Genomic DNA, 21,746 nt, shown 5'->3' on the forward strand with positions numbered 1-21,746 from the left:
AAGTCTATCTTCCATGATGTAATTAGGAAGACAGTCTCAGTCAAGCAAACCAATAGAGGGCGCTCCCTTTATCATGCCGACCTTCTCAGAGGCCTTTGTTTGCAATGATGTTGGGATTTTACCAGGTACAGTCTCTCAGACAAGGACAGCTGTTTCGATGTGTTGCATCACATCAGCTTAGCGCAGGGAGGACTGACCTGAGGTGAGAGGCTTAGACAGGGTCCTCTCCGTGCCAAGCTGATGAGATGCAACACATCGAAACAGCTGTCCTTGGCTGAGAGACTTACCTGGTAAAATCCCAACATCAAACAAAGGCCTCTGAGAAGGTCGGAATGATGTTAAAGGGAGCACCCTCTATAGGTTTGTTTGACTGAGACTCTGTCTTCCTAATTACATCATGGAAGATAGACTTCCACAATCTCAGTGAGCGCCCTCTATTGGTGTGTATTCTTGAGGCACTGGCATTCTAATTGGAAGTCAGATTTGCATATTCTTCCCATGTTCCTTTGCACAGTGGAGCACTCATGGCTTAATAAGACTCCACACACCTAAATGGTGGTTCTCTCCCTATGGAGTGACGATATCTCTACAAAAGGAAAGGGAAATCTATAAAAAGTCCTTCTACTTCTACCCTCTGCTTAACTCACTCCTGCCTTTGGCTCAAAAAACACAACAAAATAAAAAAAAAAAAAAGCTACATTTCCGCAACGTGGGGCCTCAGCTTAAAGTGTCATTTATTTCCAACAAGTCCTTCTTGGTGCGTTACTTTTGTCAACAAGTCTATATATATATTAGCACAAATTCCTTCAGTTTTATTATAAGGAGCAGTTACACTGCATTATATATTCGGAGCAACTTGCAACATTACAGCGTCTTAGACATACATACACCGCCCGATCTCTGCTGTATATGTGAGGTCTGATGAGATTTCATGACGATAGGGATCCCAAGTTATTTTCTTAAGGAGTTCATCTTTAAACCACTAAAATCTATGCATAGAATTACAAAAAAGTGAAAAAAGTTTTATTTTTTTAAGTTTGGGGTGGGAGAGGAATAAAGTTATACAAACATAGAAAAAGACCTGCTCATAAGTCCCATCTAGAAGCTCATTAAATAACACACACATATTTACACACATCTTCAAGTAGGTTCATAAAGTGACCTTATAAGGTGCTTGCTTTCTTGTCGGACAGTTTCTGATCTCTTACCGACAGGTGCATGATTCTGCAATCATATTTTCATATTCTTTATAAAGGATATTTCCTCCGGGTTCAATCATAAGAACACTGATTGGACCGTAGGAGTACGGGACGCAAGAAGGACGTGGGACATTTTTATCAACCACCTGATTAATAAAGTTCTGAATAATGGCATGGTTTGGTGAATTATACCCTGAATGTAGAAGCCTGGGGCAGTCTCCCTTGCAGTAGCCAGGGTTGTACCTGTGCGGTGCAATAATCCAGTGATCCCATCCTAGCTGATGAAAACTAACCCAAAATGGACGTAATGAGCAATGATTCTTGACTTGTTCACTTTGGTTGGAAATTATCGGAAGCTTAATGCCAAAAGTTCCCACTTGACGTGGTTTCCTTCTCAACACATGTTGTGCAGTCTTTTCTGAAAATGCAGTTAAAATCTTCTTAGTAGATTGGTTATGGAAGTCAGAGTTAAAGTAGAGGAGTAAGAAAGGAGTGTGAGAGGCCGAAGCACCCAGAGATATCATGTTACGTTTTCCAATACTCTGGCACACGAGTTGGACATGTAAACTTTGGTTTGCATCCTCTAGTTGCGATCTGATGTGGGACGTGATATCTGTCTCAGCCCACCTCCAAATTCCAGGGGAAACTCTTGTCTTGGAGAAGAGACCAGCACTTGGCAGAAGATCCACCTTGCATATGTGGTAACTGTCCCCAAAATACATTGTTCTGGGATACATTACACTTGCCTTCATCAGCTCCTCTTTTTTTAGGTTATGTAGGATAAAATTAAGATTTTGTATCCTCCATTGCTTTTCTACAAAAGAAAGAAAGACATGCGATGAAAGACGAGAATAGCAAGGAGCTTATATTAATAATAATAATACATTTTATTTATATAACGCCAACATATTCCGCAGCGTTGTACAATTTGTAGGGTTCAAATACAGACAGAAAGATACATTACAAAGAGTCATTTCACACAATGGGACTGAGGGCCCTGCTCACAAGAGCTTACAATCTATGAGGTAGAGGGGGTGACACAAGAGGTAGCAGGGGCGGCATTGCTTATGCAGAGGTCAGAGACTTTGTAATAGAGGTTACTGTCATTACACAAACATAAGACTTTATGAGCCATCACTAGTGGTGTCCTGTAACATGTGGATGGAGCTTGGACCTATAAAGTTAGCATGAGATGACATCATATCATGTGGGGAAATGTGGGAGCGGGGACAGAGGAGGGTTAAGGGTTTACGTTAGAAATTGTGATAGGCCTGTCTGAAAAGATGCGTCTTTAGTTTGCGTTTGAAACTGTAGAAATTGGGAGTTAATCTGATTGTCCGGGGTAGAGCATTCCAGAGAAGTGGTGCAGCTCGGGAGAAGTCTTGTATACGAGCGTGGGAGGTTCTGATAATAGAGGATGTAAGTGTTAAGTCATTGAGTGAGCGGAGAGCACGGGTTGGGCGGTAGACAGAGATGAGGGAAGAAATGTAGGGAGGTGCGGCATTATGGAGAGCCTTGTGGATGAGAGTAATAACTTTATATTTTATTCTATAATGAATAGGCAGCCAATGTAGCGACTGGCACAGACCCGAGGCATCGCTGTAGAGTCTAGCCTGATAGATGAGCCTGGCCGCTGCATTCAGAATACATTATAGAGGGGAGAGTTTACTGAGGGGAAGACCGATTAGTAAGGAGTTACAGTAGTCAAGGTGAGAATGAATCAGAGAGACAATAAGTGTCTTTAGTGTATCTCTGGTAAGGAAAGGGTGCATTCTGGAGATGTTGTGGAGGTGACATGAACGTGCGAGTGATTCAATATGAGGGGTGAAGGAAAGGTCTGCGTCAAACATGACCCCGAGGCAGCGGGCCTGCTGCCTAGGAGTTATAGTAAGGCCTGAGACTGCAATGGATATATCAGGGACAGATCTATTAGATGGTGGAAACAGTAGTAGTTCAGTCTTGGAGAGATTTAGTTTCAGATAGAGTGAGGACATGATATTTGAGACAGCAGAGAGACAGTTGTTGGTGTTCTGTATTAGTGCAGGGGTGATGTCACTGGAAGATGTGTATAATTGGGTGTCATCAGCATAAAGATAGTACCAGAAGCCAAATCTGGTGATGGTTTGTCCAATGGTGGCTGTGTAGAGAGAAAAGAGGAGGGGGCCTAGGACCAAGACCTGAGGAACCCCAACAGCAAGGGAAAGAGGGGAGGAAACAGAGCCCGCAAATGATACACTGAAAGTGCAGTCTGAGAGATAAGAGGAGAACCAGGAGAGCGCAGTGTCCATGAGGCCGACTGAGCGGAGCATAGTGGTTATATTGGTCTCTTCCAATCCCCACATAAACATATTAACTTCAGCCCACATTTCCAAAAGACCATAGACTGGTCATATTCTCAGCAGCGCTCTCATCACTATCGCAGACTGTGCCCATACAACAGTCTGCATAGATAACACAATAGGACTATACAATTAATTTTTTTAAAAAAGCCTATCCTCCAGCGAGGTGTACGCGATTCTGGATAGAACATTGATAAAACTTGGCCGGGCAAATGGGCCGCACATGGAAAAAAATTTGATGTTTATGGGCCCTTATCGATCACAAACAGCACACAATCCTTGTTCATATATAATCTGCAGTTGATCCATTATTCACATGGAGAATGGACACCATACAGAAGACATATGTGTGCTACCCGTGATTTTCACAAATCCATAGACCTTACTGGATTGTCTTACTGACCAAAAATGCCCAATACAAAGCAGATTTCCATTCCTTTTGTTCCAATAACAGAGTTTGTCTGAATTACCCATTAAAAAAAAAAAAAAAAAATCAAAAGGGACCATGTTCTATCCATAACCAACATGAAGAACATATGTCCATTAAAAGGTATATGAATAAAACCACATATGGCAGATATTAATAGGAGACTAAAGGGGTTGTCCTGCCCAATCTAACATCTAAGCAGGGCCGGTTTTAGACAAAGCGTAACCCTGGGCAAAATTAAAAGTGGGGCCCCAAATTAGAGCTATTAAACCAACACCACAGTCATATTCAGTCAAGACCCTGTGCAGAGCGCTACAGCATTCATTTCTAGCACTAAGAGAGTAAGGTGGCTCTCACACTTGTGCTCGGTGCCGCCCTGTGTCATTCCGCTGGATTTCCGTCCTCAGTCCCGAGAAACTGGACAGGGGACAGCTACCCAGCAGTCAGCTTTAAAACCCATTCATTTCAAAGTCAGACATGCAGGAGTCCCCGAACAGAATGCCGGACGCAGATGTGAACCGGGCCTGAGACTAATATTTCAAATAATACTTCTATACAAGGCCCAAATAATACTGCAACACCATGACATGACACCAACCATTGCATAGTAACTTAACCCCTTCCCACTCTGCGCCATTCTATTACATTTAGTTAACGCTCAGCTCAGTAATAGTACAGCACTGTAATGCCACGGGCACAGAAGCTGTACCTGCAGCATTACATCCTGCTCCAGCGGATTAACTCGCGGGATGCCACAATCCATAGCGATCACGGCATGCAAGGATTCCGGATTCCCCCTGTCATCCCTCAGACTCCCTGGAATAAGATTGCGGGTTCTGCCATTAAAACATATGTACCCCAAAATGATGGCAAATTAAAGTAAAACTTGTTACACAAAGAATAAGCCCTCACATAGCTATGGAAACAGAATAATAAAAGTTATGAACTTTGGAAAACTAGGAGGGAAAATACGAAAATAAAGTCAGAATTAACGTCCAAACCACCCTGCATCCTTAAAGGGGCTCTATCATTGGGAAAAGTCATTTTAAAATAAGCACATGCATGTATAGCCTTTAGAAAGGCTATTCAACACCTACCTTATGTAAATTGCCTCGGTAGATGTTGCATAAGTCTGTTTTTATTCATATGCTAATGAGCTGCGACTTGAGAGTCTGCTCTGTGTATATATAGCAGAGGCCGCTGTGCTGATGACTTGTCTCTGCTGTGCATACACATAGAGCAGACACTTCGGGTGCACGGTGCTCATTAGCAAATGAATAAAAACAGACTTATTCAAAATCTACTGAGGCAATTTACATACTAAAGGAATAGCCTTTCTAAAGGCCATGCAAGATTGTGCTCATCTAAAAATGACTTTTCCCAATGATAGAGACCCTTTAATTGGTTAAAAGGAAAGGGGTCCAAGCAAAAAATTTATGAGTAATTTTTTTCTTCACTTCCCCCACTTATTTAAATATTTTGCCCAGATAACCTCTAAGGGTATGTTCACATGGCAGAAAATGGATTCTGTGTATGTGAACATACCGTGCAGCTAGCCGTGATGGAATGCTGATGCGGTGCACCGGCATCCAGTTGCGACATTCCACTCCAGATTAGGTACGAATGAATGGGCCTAAACGGGAAGAAGCCTCGCGCCGCAGAGGCCGCGGATGAGTCAGCCGTGGGAAGAAGCGGCATGTCACTTCTTTTTTCTGCTTTCTAGCTAATGGAAAAAAGAAGCGAGCGGCTCCCATTGGAGCGGTTTTTGGCAGCGGATTTTGAAGCGGATTCCACGTCAAAATCCGCTGGCAAAAAACGCAGTGTGAATGACCCCAAAGTCATTTTTTTTTTAATGGACACAAAAGACCTGCATGTAGGATTTTTCACCCGTGACAAAAAAAAACAGACACTAACGTGCTGCTGAAATGGTCATAACTAAAATTAAAAAAAAAAACAAAAAAAAAAAAACAGACACCTCTCAATTTCCAGATTCAGCAGGTCTGATCTTCAGTTTACAGGTTCCAGGGCCGCTTGTGCCTGGTGGCCTCTGCAGCCAATCACAGGCCTCAAAAGTCACCTTTTCACAAACAATATAGGACTACTGTGATGAGCCACTTGTGAAGAGGTCACCGCTGAGGCTTGCGATTGGCTGCAACGGACTACTGGGAGTCAGAACACCCCTTTAACAGACTGCAAACCAAACAGAAAAAAAACCCACTAGTGTGAATGAAGCCTTCAACACCCCTGAGACTCTCACCTGATATAAAAGGTGCTTGACTGACAGGCCTTACAAGCCTCACTGCAGCTCCAGCTGGTCTGTTGGCTTTGGGTCTTCCATCTCCATCTGCCGACCTCTTGTACAATTCCAGCATAAAGCGTAGGTGCTGTCTACTCAGATCACGTTTTGCTGCCATGCGAGACTTCAAAGGTCCATGGTCCATCAACGTCCGAATCAATGGCAGAGAATGAGATCTCATGATCGATTCTAACCCTTTCATCCCCATTGCAGGGGGTGACACAACAATAAGCAACCAGAAAAGCAATAGGTTTTGAGATGCCGGCATCATTGCAGGAGTCTATCATGTGGCAGTTTCATGGAGGGGAATATAGTGAGCAGGTCTTTGCAGGATCACAAAAAGGAGGAAAGACTCTGGGTGGCAGCATCAACATTTTCTCACCCAGGTGAGGTCATTACTTAAAATGGGAGGGGTATAAAGTAGTGAATGTCCCCATATATTAAATGTAACAGATACTTGAGGGGTTGAACAGCTCTGCAGCAAGTGACTTTTCTTTTAAACAAAGTATATAGAAACCCACCAAGGCACATCTATAGCAGGGTAAGGAGGGAGGCCGCCTTGTCCTGTCTTATATAGAATCAGCCTGCTTTGTGATGAGAACATGACATGAACCTCCCACTTAACCCATTCAACTCCACAACAAGGCAAAAATCTAAAAAATAAACACACGTGATTTTGATCAGGTTTTTTGAAGATAAAACCACATACGTATCATAAAAGGTGAGACGGTACAAAGGAATGATAGTATTCTCCTTTTTCAATTCAAAAACTGCAGCAAAACCTGCATGTGTACATATACCCTTATGCTATGCTATTGTCCTATTCTCACTTATACCTACAGACTCACTTACAGTGTCCCTATAGGTATAATGGAAGTAGAAAGTCCTCAGAGGAAATCTCTGTGGAGTGTCTGCAAAAAGCATAGCAGGAAAAACTGATGTCTTAGCGCCGGGGGTTTCCCGCAGCCCTTTTTTGCTGCGGGATACTGTGTTAGGCCTTATCGGCTTATCCCATACCTCCCAACTTTTGAAGAACCGAAAGAGGGACAAAATGTGTGGCGCAAATTTAGCCCCGCCCACTTTTGTGTTGACTCCGCCCATTCTCATTAATTTTTCATATGCCCACACACAGTATAATCCTCCTACACTCACCCATAAATTATATGTCCTCCCTCCATCTCTGTCCCCAGTTTCATATACACCCTTCATCTGCCCCCAGTTTCATGTCCCCCCTCCATCTCTGCCCTCAGTTTCATGTCCCCTCCATCTCTGCCCCCAGATTCACGTTCCCCATCTCTGCCCACAGATTCATGTCCCCCCTCCATCTCTGCCCCCAGATTCATGTCCCCCCTCCATCTCTGCCCCCAGATACATGTCCCCACATCTCTGCCCCCAGATTCATGTCCCCTCCATCTCTGCCCCCAGATTCATGCCCCCTCTCCATCTCTGCCCCCAGATTCATGTCCCCCATCTCTGCCCACAGATTCATGTCCCCCCTCCATCTCTGCCCCCAGATTCATGTCCCCATCTCTGTCCACAGATTCATGTCCCCCCTCCATCTCTGCCCCCAGATTCATGTCCCCACATCTCTGCCCCCAGATTCATATCCCCTCCATCTCTGCCCCCAGATTCATGCCCCCCCTCCATCTCTGCCCCCAGATTCATGCCCCCCCTCTATCTCTGCCCCCAGATTCATGTCCCCCATCTCTGCCCACAGATTCATGTCCCTCCATCTCTGCCCCCAGATTCATGTCCCCACATCTCTGCCCTCAGATTCATGTCCTCTCCATCTCTGCCCCCAGATTCATGTCTCCACATCTCTGCCCCCAGATTCATGTCTCCACATCTCTGCCCCCAGATTCATGTCCCCTCCATCTCTGCCCCCAGATTTATGTCTCCACATCTCTGCCCCCAGATTCATGTCCCTCCATCTCTGCCCGCAGATTCATGTCTCCACATCTCTGCCCCCAGATTCATGTCCCTCCATCTCTGCCCCCAGATTCATGTCCCCCATCTCTGCCCCCAGTGTCGTGCCGTCCTCTCCTTTATCTGCCCCCAGTTTCACGTTCCACCTCAGTGTACACATTACACTTACCTTCTCCTTGTTCCCTCGCCGCTCTTTCTCTCTCGCGCACAGTTGTAGACGCGATGTGACGTCATCACATCGCGTCTACACAGCCAGTAGGTGGCGTGCAGCGGCGAAGCAAGGATCTGAACTGTGACAGCTCCTTGCTTCAGCCGCGTATGTGTTCAACTCAGATCTGCGTCCTCTTGGGAGGTATGCTTATCCTTATAGTGTGATGTACAGTATATTGAGATGTTAAAGATGACCTTTCATCTCCTGGGGCACATGCGGTTTAATACACCACTAGAAAGCCGATAGTGCGCTAAATTCAGCTCGGCTTTCATGTTCTGTGCCCCCAGTGAAGAGCTATCAGTGCCAGTAGTGTAGCTCTTCACTGTCAGAAGGGCGTTTCTTACTGTCAGTCAGGAATGCCCTTCCTCACAGTAGCGTCTATAGCGCTGTACTGTGAGATTGGGGAGGAACGGACACTGGCGGCAGACAATGGAGCACCGGGGACAGGTGAAGACGCTTTTTTTTAAAAAAAAATTTTAACTTACACCTCCCGCCCAGCATATGAGTTGCTCCAATTCCTGGACAAATCTTTAAAGGATTTATCCTTCTTTATAATATTGATGGTCTGTCCTTAGGATAGGCCGTCAATATTACATCTGTGATGATACAACAGCCAGGACCTCTGCAGATCGGCTCTTCCAGGACAGCGTGGCTACAGGTAATGGTAACATTTCTAGGAGCCATGCTGATCACTTACCATACAGTGTGTAGCAGTAGTGCGTAGTTGCACATTTTATGGCGGGTGAGCAGCATGGCTCCCGACATGTTATTACCTTTAGCCACTCGGTATCGCTGGTCTGCAGGGGTCCTGATGGTGGGCCCCTAGAAACAATTCCACTGGTGGGCCCTAGACACCCCAGTCCAACACTGTGTGTGTGTGTGTGTGTGTGTGTGTGTGTGTGTGTGTCTCAGTAACCTAGGGGCAGAGAGGAAAGGGGAACATGAAACTGGGGGCAGATGGAGGGGGGGGACACAAAATGGGGCAGATGAAGGAGGATATGAAACTAGGGGAGAAATGGAAGGGGGGACATAGATGAAGGGGTGCACTTAAACTGGGGGAGATTAAACTGGGGACAACTGGAGGGGGCATTAAACCGTGGAGGTAGTTGGAGGAGGACCTGTCTGCCTCTAGTTGCCCCCAGTTTAATGTCACCCTCCAGCTACCCCTACGGTTTTTTTTTTTTTTGGTTTTTTTTTGGGGGGGGTTAACTGTAATTTTTATTGAAAGGATTTTTGTAAAATACAATACAACACAAGAATTGAAAACAGAGAAAACATGAATGTGAAGCAATGCATATACCGTCAAATAGACTGGGAACGTATATACATCACAAAAACCTGAGAGTGGAAATGAGGGGGTGGGGGAGGAAGGGAAGGGGAAGGAGTCAGAGACCATTCAAAATACAGTATGCGTCCCAAGATGACCATTACCTCTACGGTTTAATGTCCCCCTCTAGTTGCCCCCAGTTTAATGTCCTGCTCTAGCTGCCATTAATTTATTGCCCCTCTCCAACTACCCCCATTGTTTAATGTCCCCTCCAGCTGCCCCAGTTTAATGTCCCCTCTAGTTTCCACCAGTTTAAACTGGGGCACCAGGAGAGGGACCTAATACTGTGGGGCAGTTGGAAGGGAACATTACAATGTGGGGATATATAATGTACGGGTGACTGTAGGAGGATTATACTGTGTGGGGGCACATGAAAAATGAATGAGAATGGGCGGGGTCAACATAAAAGTGTGCGGAGCTAAATTAGCCTCGGCGCACTATGCGCGCTGCACATTTTGTCCCTCTTTCTGTTCTTCGAAAGTTGTGAGGTATGTATTTGACAGTTGGCATCAGAGAAGACAATGTCATATTAAAGATGGCTGCCAGCTGAGTATCTGCAGTGATAAACAGAGCAGTATTCACCCCTAGTAACACAATATAGGGCATACAGAACTGAGCAATAGTCCATAGTCATCCCTGTGATGTGTACCCTGTACTTGTAAGGTAAGTAGCTGGTGATTAAACTATATATATATGTACTGTATATATGTATAGTCTGGTGAAGGCACAATGTATGGGCACAAGGTGATGGTAGCCCTGACTCCATTATGATGTCACTATGTATGATGGACTTAGTGTTCCAGTTCTGTATTGGATGCCACTTGCCTAGGAGAAGCGTTGTTGGCAGTATCTCCCAAGCAGAATTGTACAAAACTTTGCTTTTTTTCTCTTGTTTTGGACTTGTTTTATTGACACTTGATTATTTAGAGTTCTTCGAGCCACACATATTTGTGACCATTGGCTACAACATGCCAAGAAGGAGGCATGTATCTAGCCGAACTGGCAGAAATGTCCAGCGACATCTGACACCACGCGGCATGGAAACTGCTGAGCAGTCACAGGATCATTTGCCCATTGCACATCGCACCAGGAGCAGATTAGCCCGCCATGAAGAACAGACACCACTACATCAGGCCACGGCTGAAAGACGCCATGAATACCGGAGTCGCTCCCCTATCACATCTAGGCAGAGGAGCAATACACTGGTAACTGGCACTCCTGAAGACGATCCTGCTAGCACTGGACACCCTATAAACTTGGCCTCTTCCATCACTGATCAGGACTTTGTTGAACCATCATCATGCCCAATCTGTTTGGAGGACTATGCGGAGGGTGAGCAGACACGTCATCTACAGTGTTCCCACAAGTTCCACACTCGCTGTATAAACACATGGGCCCAACAAAATAACACATGTCCGCTCTGCAGAGCAACAATATATCGCAAAATTAGAGCATGGCTAGACGGCGTTGGGACCATTTATATCAGAACTGCGCTTAGCGTTAACCCTCAGGACCACTTCATAGTGCGTACACATGCTGGACCGCGACAGATGATCATCCTCTAACACCATGAGAGAATTCGCCATCTATATCTGTGTATGGACCAGACTGCACACCGGCTATTGTACCTGCACTATGTACCTCTCTCTAATTCCTATCTATCATTACTCTATCTATCTATCTATCTATCTATCTATCTATCTATCTATCTCCTATCTATCTATCTATCTATCTATCTATCTATCTATCTATCTCCTATATATCTATCTATCTATCTTTATCTATCTATCTATCTATCTATCTATCTATCTATCATTATCTATCTATCTTTATCTATCTATCTATCTATCTATCTATCTATCATTATCTATCTATCTATCTATCTTTATCTATCTATCTATCTATCTATCTATCTATGTATCATTATCTATCTATCTATCTATCTCCTATCTATCTATCTATCTATCTATCATTATCTATCTATCTATCATCTATCTATCTATCTATCTATCTATCTATCTATCTTTATCTATCTATCTATCTATCTATCTATCTATCTATCTATCATTATCTATCTATCTATCTATCTATCTATCTATCTATCAATCATTATCTATCTATCTATCTATCTATCTATCTATCTATCTATCTTTATCTATCTATCTATCATTATCTATCTATCATTATCTATCTATCTTTATCTATCTATCTATCTATCTATCTATCTATCTATCTATCTATCAATCATTACCTCCTCTATCTATCTACCGTGTTTCCCCGAAAGTATGACACCCCCTGAAAGTAAGGCATGCAGGGGTTTCTGTTGAATTGCCTAATATAAGGCATCCCCCGAAAAAAAGGCATGCCCGGCAGTGGTGTGCGGGGTTTCGGGGGCGGGGCTTAGCGTAGGTTGTGGGGGCGTGGCTTATCTGAGCTTTCGTGGGCGGGGCTTAGCGAGCTCCACTTCACTGACACAGCAGCCGTGCTCTGTGCTCCGTGTGCACAGCAAAGCCGGCTGCTGCCTCTGCTGTTGTAGGATGATCTCTCCCAGCTCATCCCAGAGGCAGAGACAGCAGCTGCCATACAGAAGAGGCAGCAGCCGGCTTTCCTGTGCACACGGAGCACAGCTGCTGTGTCAGTGAAGTGGAGCTTGCAAAGCTCCGCTAAGCCCCGCCCCCCGAAGCCTCGCTAAGCCCCGCTCACCACTTCCAGGACGAACAGCAGCACCAGCGCTGCTAGGAAGAAGGGAAAGGTAAGTAGGATAACTTCCCCCCTCCCCTACACTACACTACCTACAACCGGCAGTCATGCTGACGCTCCACTAAGGAAGTGCCGGCATGACTGCCGGTTGTAATAAGGCACCCCCCGAAAATAAGACAGGTCCTATATTTAGAGTGACAATTTAATATAAGACACTGTCTTATTTTCGGGGAAACACGGTATCTATCTATCTATCTATCTATCTATCTATCATCTATCTATCTATTATCTATCTATCTATCTACAGTATCTATCATTACCCTATCTATCTATCTATCTATCTATCTATCATCTATCTATCTATCTATCTATCTATCATTACCTTATCTATCTCCTATCTATCTGCTATCTATCTATCTATCTATCTATCTATCTATCTATCTATCTATCTATCTATCTATCTATCATTACCTTATCTATCTACCTCCTATCTATCTAGCTATCTATCATTACCTTATCTATCTATCTATCTATCTATCTATCTATCTATCTACCATTACCTTATCTATCTATCTATCTATCTATCTATCTATCATTGCCCTATCTATCTATCTATCTATCTATCTATCATTATTACCTTATCTATCTATCTATCTATCTATCTATCTATCTATCTATCTATCTATCTATCATTACCTTATCTATCTACCTCCTATCTATCTAGCTATCTATCATTACCTTATCTATCTATCTATCTACCATTACCTTATCTATCTATCTATCTATCTATCTATCTATCTATCTATCTATCTATCATTGCCCTATCTATCTATCTATCTATCTATCATTATTACCTTATCTATCTATCTATCTATCTATCTATCTATCTATCTATCTATCATTACCTTATCTATCTATCTATCTATCTATCTCCTATCTATCTATCTATCTATCTATCTATCTATCTATCTATCATTACTCTATTTATCTATCTATCATTACTCTATCTATCATTACCCTATCTATCTATCTATCTATCTATCTATCTATCTATCTATCTATCATTACGCTATCTATTTATCTATCTATCATTACTCTATCTATCATTACCCTATCTATCTATCTATCTATCTATCTATCTATCTATCTACCTATCATTACTCTATCTATCTATCTATCATTACCCTATCTATCTATCTATCTATCTATCTATCTATCTATCTATCTAGACAAATGAATAGATAGATTGTTGTACAGTTTGTATCTTCTGGATGCCACATGTAGTAATCTGCTAAATGTCTGATAATTTAATATATTAACATTTTATTATCTGCCTATGAGTCTGTTCAGTTTTATTTTCTCTGCTCTCAAATTGTGTGAATATCTTCAAATCTTCTTAAAGGGGCTCTATCACTGGGAAAAGTCATTTTTATCTAATCACATGCTTGCATAGGCTTTAGAAATGCTACTTCACACTTACCTTTAGTATGTAAATTGCCTCAGTGGTGTCTGAATAAGTCCGTTTTTATTCATATGCTAATGAGCTTCCTGCCAGCACAGGAAGTTCCCAGCAGCCTCCTCTCTCCTATTATCTCCTATGTGTGTGAAGCAAACAGGAAGCTGAGTCATCATCATCATCAGCAGTCTCCCATAGGAAACAACAGGAGAGGTGTGCACTGCAACAGTCTAATTAGCATATGAATAAAAACTGACTTATTCAGAAACCACTGAGGCAATCTATATACTAAAGGTAGTTGTGGAATAGACTTTCTAAAGGCTATGCAAGGATGTGATTAGTTAAAAATGACTTTTCCCAGTGATAGAGCCCCTTTAAGGGATAGTCTCTCTATAATTTTAACATGTATTAGATCCTAGACCAGGGGTAGGCAACCTTTGACAAGCCAGCTGTTGTAAAATTACAACTCCCAGCATGCATACTTGCTCTGCTATTCTTGGAACTCCCATGGAAGTGAATGGAGCATGTTGGGAGTTGTAGTTTCACAGCAGCTGGAATGCTGAAGGTTGCTGACCCCTGCCCTAGACAATCCCTTCACAATGGAGTCAGCAAACAACTGATTTTACCATAGGAAAACAAAGTTTGTGTTTGCTCACTTAGCACTTGAATGCTAATGCTCAAAGTGGCCCTCTGGTGCTTTAGTAGTCTGATACACCCCCTCCCTCTCCTCCACTTTCTGAGGGTAAGGCTGCTGTGCCTAGAAACAGGCCAAATATGTCATTTAACTTGGCACATTTTTGGTGCACTATGGTGTGTCCGTGTACCCCACTCACCACTATTTTGAACAGTAGGCAGAGCAGCTAGAGATCTAGGTAGTTTAGGAATGTCCCAATTATTGTAAGTTATACTATCTACGCCAGTCCCTGACCAGAACCTCTTAGTAATTCTTGTGCCTGTTAGGAAATAAATTAAGACATTTGTAAGAACCTTCAGTGTTTATAAATTTCAGTACAGATGAGTGAACCGACTCAGAGCAAACCAAATACAATCCAAATTTTAAAAAAATTTTTGGGGTTAAACCTGAAGCCAGTGTTTCCCAACCTTTTTAGACTCAGGGTACCCTTGGAGAAAGAAAAAAATTACTTGGGCACCCCTACCAAATTTTTTTTTAGCAACTTCCTAAGGACACAGGTAATATTGCATGATCTTTCCAACCACAGTGTTGTGGCCCCCTAGCGGGTTTTTAAGGGACCCCTGTTGTGAATCACTGCCCCAGATTATAATATGTGAAGGTCTAAGGGAGGTGAGTAACAATAACAATTATACTCATCTTGCCTCATCTCTCCTGGTCCTCCTCGTGCTCTCCGGTGTCCTCTTCCTGCCTCTGGTTGACCACACTTTTTGGTCATTGTTGAGACCTGTGATTGGGCTTCTGCGGTCAAGAGGGGCGCCCATGACGCTGAAGAGACCCCAGAATATAATAATAACTGAGGGGCCAAACCTCCCAAATATTCATAGAAACGAATCACATGAGGTTTGCCCTTCTCTGATTCTAATCATAAAATAGGTGACAAATGTTGGATCACTGGGGATACAGTTGATGGGACCCCTACTGATCATGACAACTGGAGCGTCTGATTCCTCCATTCACTTCTAAAGGGCTAATGGCCAAGTACAGTATTTTATTGGCCCCATAGAAGTGAATGGAGTGAAGATCACACATGTATACAGCTTCATTAACACAAGGCTCTTGTGAATAATTAATTCCCAGTCAGGCTCCGGCTGGTTCACAGGTGAACTGGTAAATCCACATCAAATTTGTCAAACCATGTCTTTATGGACGCATATAGATATAGCAGACTGGCACAGGACAGGGCATTCTGCAAAATTGTTGCCAGTAAGTTGAACGCATATGTTAGGATTGCGGATGCAGTACTGAGAAAATAGTGAGAACCGGTACAAGGCATACTGATTAATATGGCAAACACGGCACTGAGTGTCCAGCACTCCACAAGGAGCACCAACTCCAACCCCGCAGAGGTGTTCACCAGAGCCCCTGATAGCTCTGTTGAGTAGAGTGGTACGAGTCAGGGAAAGCCGAACACACAGTGCACCACAAATCACAGCAGAACCAGAAACTGGGAACTCTTACCAGCAGGTCTTCAGAGTTGAGATGCAGGTCTGAAGAACCAGAAGGCAGTGGCGGGCAGTAGTAAGTAGACGTCAGCAGAGTACCAAAGACTCCGGGTCGTCAACGTGAGATCAGCGCAGTACAGAGCGTAATCCAGAGGGATGGTCAAGCAGGCTGAGAGAGCAGTACAAAGTCAGGTTCAAGGAGAAGAGGTCTAAAGGCAAGCCGGGGTCTTCAAGAGGAGAAGGCACAGTACACCATCAGGAGGCAGAGGCAGAAGGCAAAGCAGGAGATAACAATGGAGGCAAACTGAACACAGGCAATGGGAGAGCTAACTATCAGGGAAACTGAATAGCCAGTGGTGAGCCGGAGCGTGAGCCATTCTTAAATAGGCTCCGGCCTGCCATCTGACCTCCAGCCACCTCCATCTGACCTCCAGTGGACCGGCAACCCCCACACACCGCTGCAGAGGTTCTGGTCCATTCCCTGAGACCTGGAAACAGAGGGCAGTAAAGAGGAGAGGCTGGCAACCTCTGCACACTGTTTTGCCCAATCTCAAGAAACAGGCCCATATCTTTTATTGCTCCTCTACCAAAGGCACTATGCAGTCTAGTAGGTAGCGTTCTCCAATAAGCCACCAAACCCAGATTCATTCATTGGACTGCCATGTGAGGTGTGTCATTGCTCCAGAGAAAAAGATTCCTTTTATTTATTGGTGTTGTGCGTTTTGAGTACAGCACCGTCATATCCAGTATCCCGCCTCCTCTGGCTGCTACACGCCCCTTCGTATGTAGATATCATTCTCTTCTTATTCTTCATTAAGCTGCTGTGTGTCTTGATATGGTGATGACTGACACCTCAGCTGTGTAAACTCCTCCTTTTATTTGCTGATTCTCCCGCCAGCCAGCACAACTGTCCAATCAGCTGTTTGGAATTGTTGCTGGGCGGAATCCACATCTGGCAGAAATCTTCCCACCAAAACTCAGTTGACCAATCAGCTGCCAGAAGTTGTTGCTGGGCAGAATATCATGGATTACCACAGCATGACCTGTGATTGGCCATCAATCAACTAAAGAGAATAAGGGAAGTAATCAAAGTAACCAGAACCATTTCATTAATGAAGGAAAATACCAATTAAGACATAAAATAAAACACAATTTGGAGCTGGTACAGTATCCCCACGGGCCCCCATACCTAATACTCCTGAGGGCTCTTTCATTATCCCTGTACTGTGACATCACTGTTTATTATACCATCGCCTAAGGGTATATTCACACAGAGTTTTTTTGCAGGCTGATTTTGAGGCGGAATCTACCTCAAAAACCGCTTCCCATTCATTTCAATGGGAGTCAGAAGCAGTTTTTTCCCTCCAGCTGATTTTTTTTTAGCTAAAGGACAAAGAGCAACATGACCTATCTTACGGCGGATTCCTCCTTGAAAATACACAATTTTTTTAAAGCTACGTTTCCAGGTCTATACAGTTTGCTGGAGCAAAAAATGCAACGAAAAAACGTGACAAACACCACAACATGCAAAAAAAAGTTTCAAAAACGTCTTTCCTAATTCCTGAAGGAGATTTTTTCAGCCTGTAAAAAACTCTGTGTGAATATACCCTTACTGGTCCTTTTATTGGCCCTCATACACTGTATTGCCCAATTCCTGGGCCCCAAATGGTAATATTGTCCTTTTATTGGTCTCCACACAGTATAATGCACCCTTTACTGACTCCCCTCACACTATTATACCCCCTTTATTGGATTCTACACTATATACTGGAATTTTCTCCTTTTTAGCCCCCACATAGTATCGTGTCCCCTTTTTTGGATCTCACTTAGTATATTGCCCCCTTTATTGTCCTGCAGGCGGCGAAACATTAGACCATTACCTACTGAATTATTTCAACAGGTACTGGACAATGTTTATTACTCACGATCCCCATTTCTGTGCACACCTACCTGCCTCCGCTTTGCCTCCAGGATTCGGGAGCCTTCACACGGAGTATACGCTCTGCTCGTTCTGAACGTAAAACTCGTTCAGAATGAGTGCGTAAAAAACAGCTCCCATTGATTTCTATGGGTGCCGGCATACGTGCGCTCCCCATTGACATCAATGGGAGGCTTTTTGGGGAGCACACGTATGCCGGCACCCATAAAAAATCAATGAGAGCTGTTTTTTACGCACTCATTCTGAACGAGTTTTACGTTCAGAATGAGCGGAGCGTATACTCCGTGTGCAGGCTCCCTTCCACTGCATACTACATCCAGATGCTAGACTTGATGTCTGAAAGTTGTTCATTGTATGAACTCAGTGTGACACTCCCTGGAGCCAAAGTGGATACGGCCTGAGCAGAAGTGGGGGTTGGTGAGTAAATATGAGCTAGTATGCCATATTGTGTGACTCATGTTATGACTAAATCTGTCCCTGATGAGGATGTGAGGTGTCAGACCTCCACCAATCTGATATTCACATCCTATTTTGAAGCAATGAGGCTGTCACACTTCTGCCTCACATCTGACGAGCCGCGCTGTTCAGTCACCATTCAGACTGTAATGGCACTCACAGTGGTATTGCAGCACTGTTGTACAGATTTCAATGGGACAGCGCTGCAGTATCCGCACTCCACTGCGTACAGCAAGTAAGGCCTAATTCACATCTGCGTTCGGTATTCCATTTCGGGAGTCCGCATGGGAACCCCCCTGAATGGAATACCGAACGCATTGACAACTGGTGAGCTTATGGACCCCATAGACTATAATGGGATCCGTGTGTTGTCCGCACGGAACATGCAGAGACAAAAGTACTTTCCTCTCCGCATTACTCGTGCAGAAAACACACAGACCCCATTATAGTCTATGGGGTCCGTGTGCTTTCACTGCACACCACTTGTCAATGCAATCCGTATTCCGTCCCCATGCAGACTCCCCGAACAGAATACCGAACGCAGATGTGAACTGGGCCTAAACAGCGCAGCTTGCATTATGTAAAAAAGACTACGAACCGCGCTGTCTAGGTAGCAGTGACCTGTTGGACACCCGCAGATCTAATATTGTTGGCCTATCCTAGGGGTAGACAATTAAATGTTAGAAACTGGATAACCCCTTTAAGCCTAAAGACTAGAGATAAGCGAATAGTATTCAAAACTGCAGTTTGGAATACCTCGTTCCATAGGAACGAATGGGAGCGGCCACGCGCTGGCTGGCACCGGAGCTTAACCCCTTGCAGTTCGCCCGCTCCTATTCATTCCTATGAGAGCGAGGTAGTCGAAACTAGAGTTTCAAATAGTATTCGCTCATCTCTACTAAAGACATACTGATAGGGGATTTAGGTTGTGAGCCCTACTTGCGATGACAATAATCAAATCAAATCAAATAGGCTTTATTGGCACGACCGAATGGATATTTGCATACCAACCGTCCCGATTTCCGCGGGACATTCACGATTCCGGTGACATTGGCCGCGGTCCCGGTTGGAGGGAGGTATGTCCCGATTTCAACTCAGATCTGCGTCCAGAGGACGCAGATCTGAGTTGAACACATACGCGGCTGAAGCAAGGAGCTGACACAGGTCAGCTCCTCGCTTCGCCACTGCCGCTGGCTACTGGCTTGTAGACGTGATGTGATGACTTCACATCGCGTCTACAACTGTGCGCCAGTGAGAGAGAGAGAGAGGCGCACAGAGTGCAGCGGGGGATCGAGGAGAAGGTAAGTTTAATGTGGAGGTGGAACTTGAAACTACGGGCAGATGAAGTAGAGGACGGCATGACACGGCATGAGATGTGGCAGAGATGTGGGGACATGAATCTGGGGGCAGAGATGGGGGGACATGAATCTGGGGGCAGAGATGGGGGACATAAATCTGGGGGCAGAGATGGGGGGACATTAATCTGGGGGCAGAGATGTGGGGACATGAATCTGGGGGCAGAGATGGAGGGACATGAATCTGGGGACAGAGATGGAGAGGACATGAATCTGGGGGCAGAGATGGGGGGCATGAATCTGGGGGCAGAGATGGGGGACATGAATCTGGGGGCAGAGATGTGGGGACATGAATCTGGGGGCAGAGATGGAGGGACATGAATCTGGGGACAGAGATGGAGGGATATGAATCTGGGGGCAGAGATGGGGGGACATTAATCTGGGGACAGAGATGGGGGATATGAATCTGGGAGCAGAGATGGGGGGACATGAATCTGGGGGCAGAGATGGAGAGGACATGAATCTGGGGGCAGAGATGGGAGGAAATGAATCTGGGGGCAGAGATGGGGGGATATGAATCTGGGGACAGAGATGGGAGATATGAATCTGGGAGCAGAGATGGGGGGGACATGAATCTGGGGGCAGAGATGGAGAGAACATGAATCTGGGGGAAGAGATGGGAGGACATGAATCTGGGGGCAGAGATGGAGGGACATGAATCTGGGGGAAGAGATGGAGAGGACGGCATGACACTGGAGGCAGAGATGGGGGGGCATGAATCTGGGGGCCGAGATGGGGGGACATGAATCTGGGGGCAGAGATGGGGGGACATGAATCTGGGGGCAGAGATGGGGGACATAAATCTGGGGGCAGAGATGGGGGGGACATGAATCTGGGGGCAGAGATGGAGGGACATGAATCTGGGGACAGAGATGGAGAGGACATGAATCTGGGGGCAGAGATGGAGGGCATGAATCTGGGGGCAGAGATGGGGGGACATGAATCTGGGGGCAGAGATGGGGGACATAAATCTGGGGGCAGAGATGGGGGGGACATGAATCTGGGGGCAGAGATGGAGGGATATGAATCTGGGGACAGAGATGGAGAGGACATGAATCTGGGGACAGAGATGGAGAGGACATGAATCTGGGGGCAGAGATGGAGAGGACATGAATCTGGGGGCAGAGATGGGGGGGACATTAATCTGGGGACAGAGATGGGGGATATGAATCTGGGAGCAGAGATGGGGGGGACATGAATCTGGGGCAGAGATGGAGAGGACATGAATCTGGGGGCAGAGATGGGAGGACATGAATCTGGGGGCAGAGATGGGGGGGACATGAATCTGGGGGCAGAGATGGGGGGAATGAATCTGGGGGCAGAGATGGGGGACATGAATCTGGGGGCAGAGATGTGGGGACATGAATCTGGGGGCAGAGATGGAGGGACATGAATCTGGGGGCAGAGATGGGGGGACATGAATCTGGGGCAGAGATGTGGGGACATGAATCTGGGGGCAGAGATGGGGGGGACATGAATCTGGGGACAGAGATGGGGGACATGAATCTGGGTGCAGAGATGGAGGGGACATGAATCTGGGGGCAGAGATGGGGGGGACATGAATCTGGGGGCAGAGATGGGGGGGCATGAATCTGGGGGCAGAGATGGGGGCATGAATCTGGGGGCAGAGATGGGGGGCATGAATCTGGGGGCAGAGATGGGGGGACATGAATCTGGGGGCAGAGATGGAGGGACATGAATCTGGGGACAGAGATGGAGGGATATGAATCTGGGGACAGAGATGGAGAGGACATGAATCTGGGGGCAGAGATGGAGAGGACATGAATCTGGGGGCAGAGATGGGGGGGCATGAATCTGGGGGCAGAGATGGGGGGACATTAATCTGGGGACAGAGATGGGGATATGAATCTGGGAGCAGAGATGGGGGGGACATGAATCTGGGGGCAGAGATGGAGAGGACATGAATCTGGGGGCAGAGATGGGAGGACATGAATCTGGGGGCAGAGATGGGGTGGACA

General features: G+C 45.3%; 1 protein-coding gene across 1 annotated transcript; it reads right to left on the reverse strand.

The window, feature by feature from the left end:
* Window positions 1–1,204: 1,204 nt before the first annotated feature.
* On the reverse strand, window positions 1,205–6,532 carry BMP15 (bone morphogenetic protein 15). The gene is made up of 2 exons (XM_075259705.1): window positions 6,223–6,532; window positions 1,205–2,013 (listed from the first exon to the last, which is right to left on the reverse strand). The coding sequence occupies exons 1-2, from the start codon at window positions 6,530–6,532 to the stop codon at window positions 1,205–1,207; spliced, it is 1,119 nt and encodes a 372-aa protein (XP_075115806.1).
* Between the last annotated feature and the right edge of the window lie 15,214 nt (window positions 6,533–21,746).

Source organism: Leptodactylus fuscus, chromosome 11 (assembly GCF_031893055.1).
Source record: "Leptodactylus fuscus isolate aLepFus1 chromosome 11, aLepFus1.hap2, whole genome shotgun sequence".
NCBI lineage: Eukaryota > Metazoa > Chordata > Amphibia > Anura > Leptodactylidae > Leptodactylus > Leptodactylus fuscus.

Bases quoted from the DNA above. Each gene is read 5' to 3' on its own strand.
- BMP15 (XM_075259705.1), bottom strand. From the start codon at position 6,532: ATGATGCCGGCATCTCAAAACCTATTGCTTTTCTGGTTGCTTATTGTT. The intron at 2,014-6,222 runs GTGAGAGTCTCA...TTTCTTTTGTAG, and splicing joins TCAAGCACCTTTTATATCAG to AAAAGCAATGGAGGATACAA.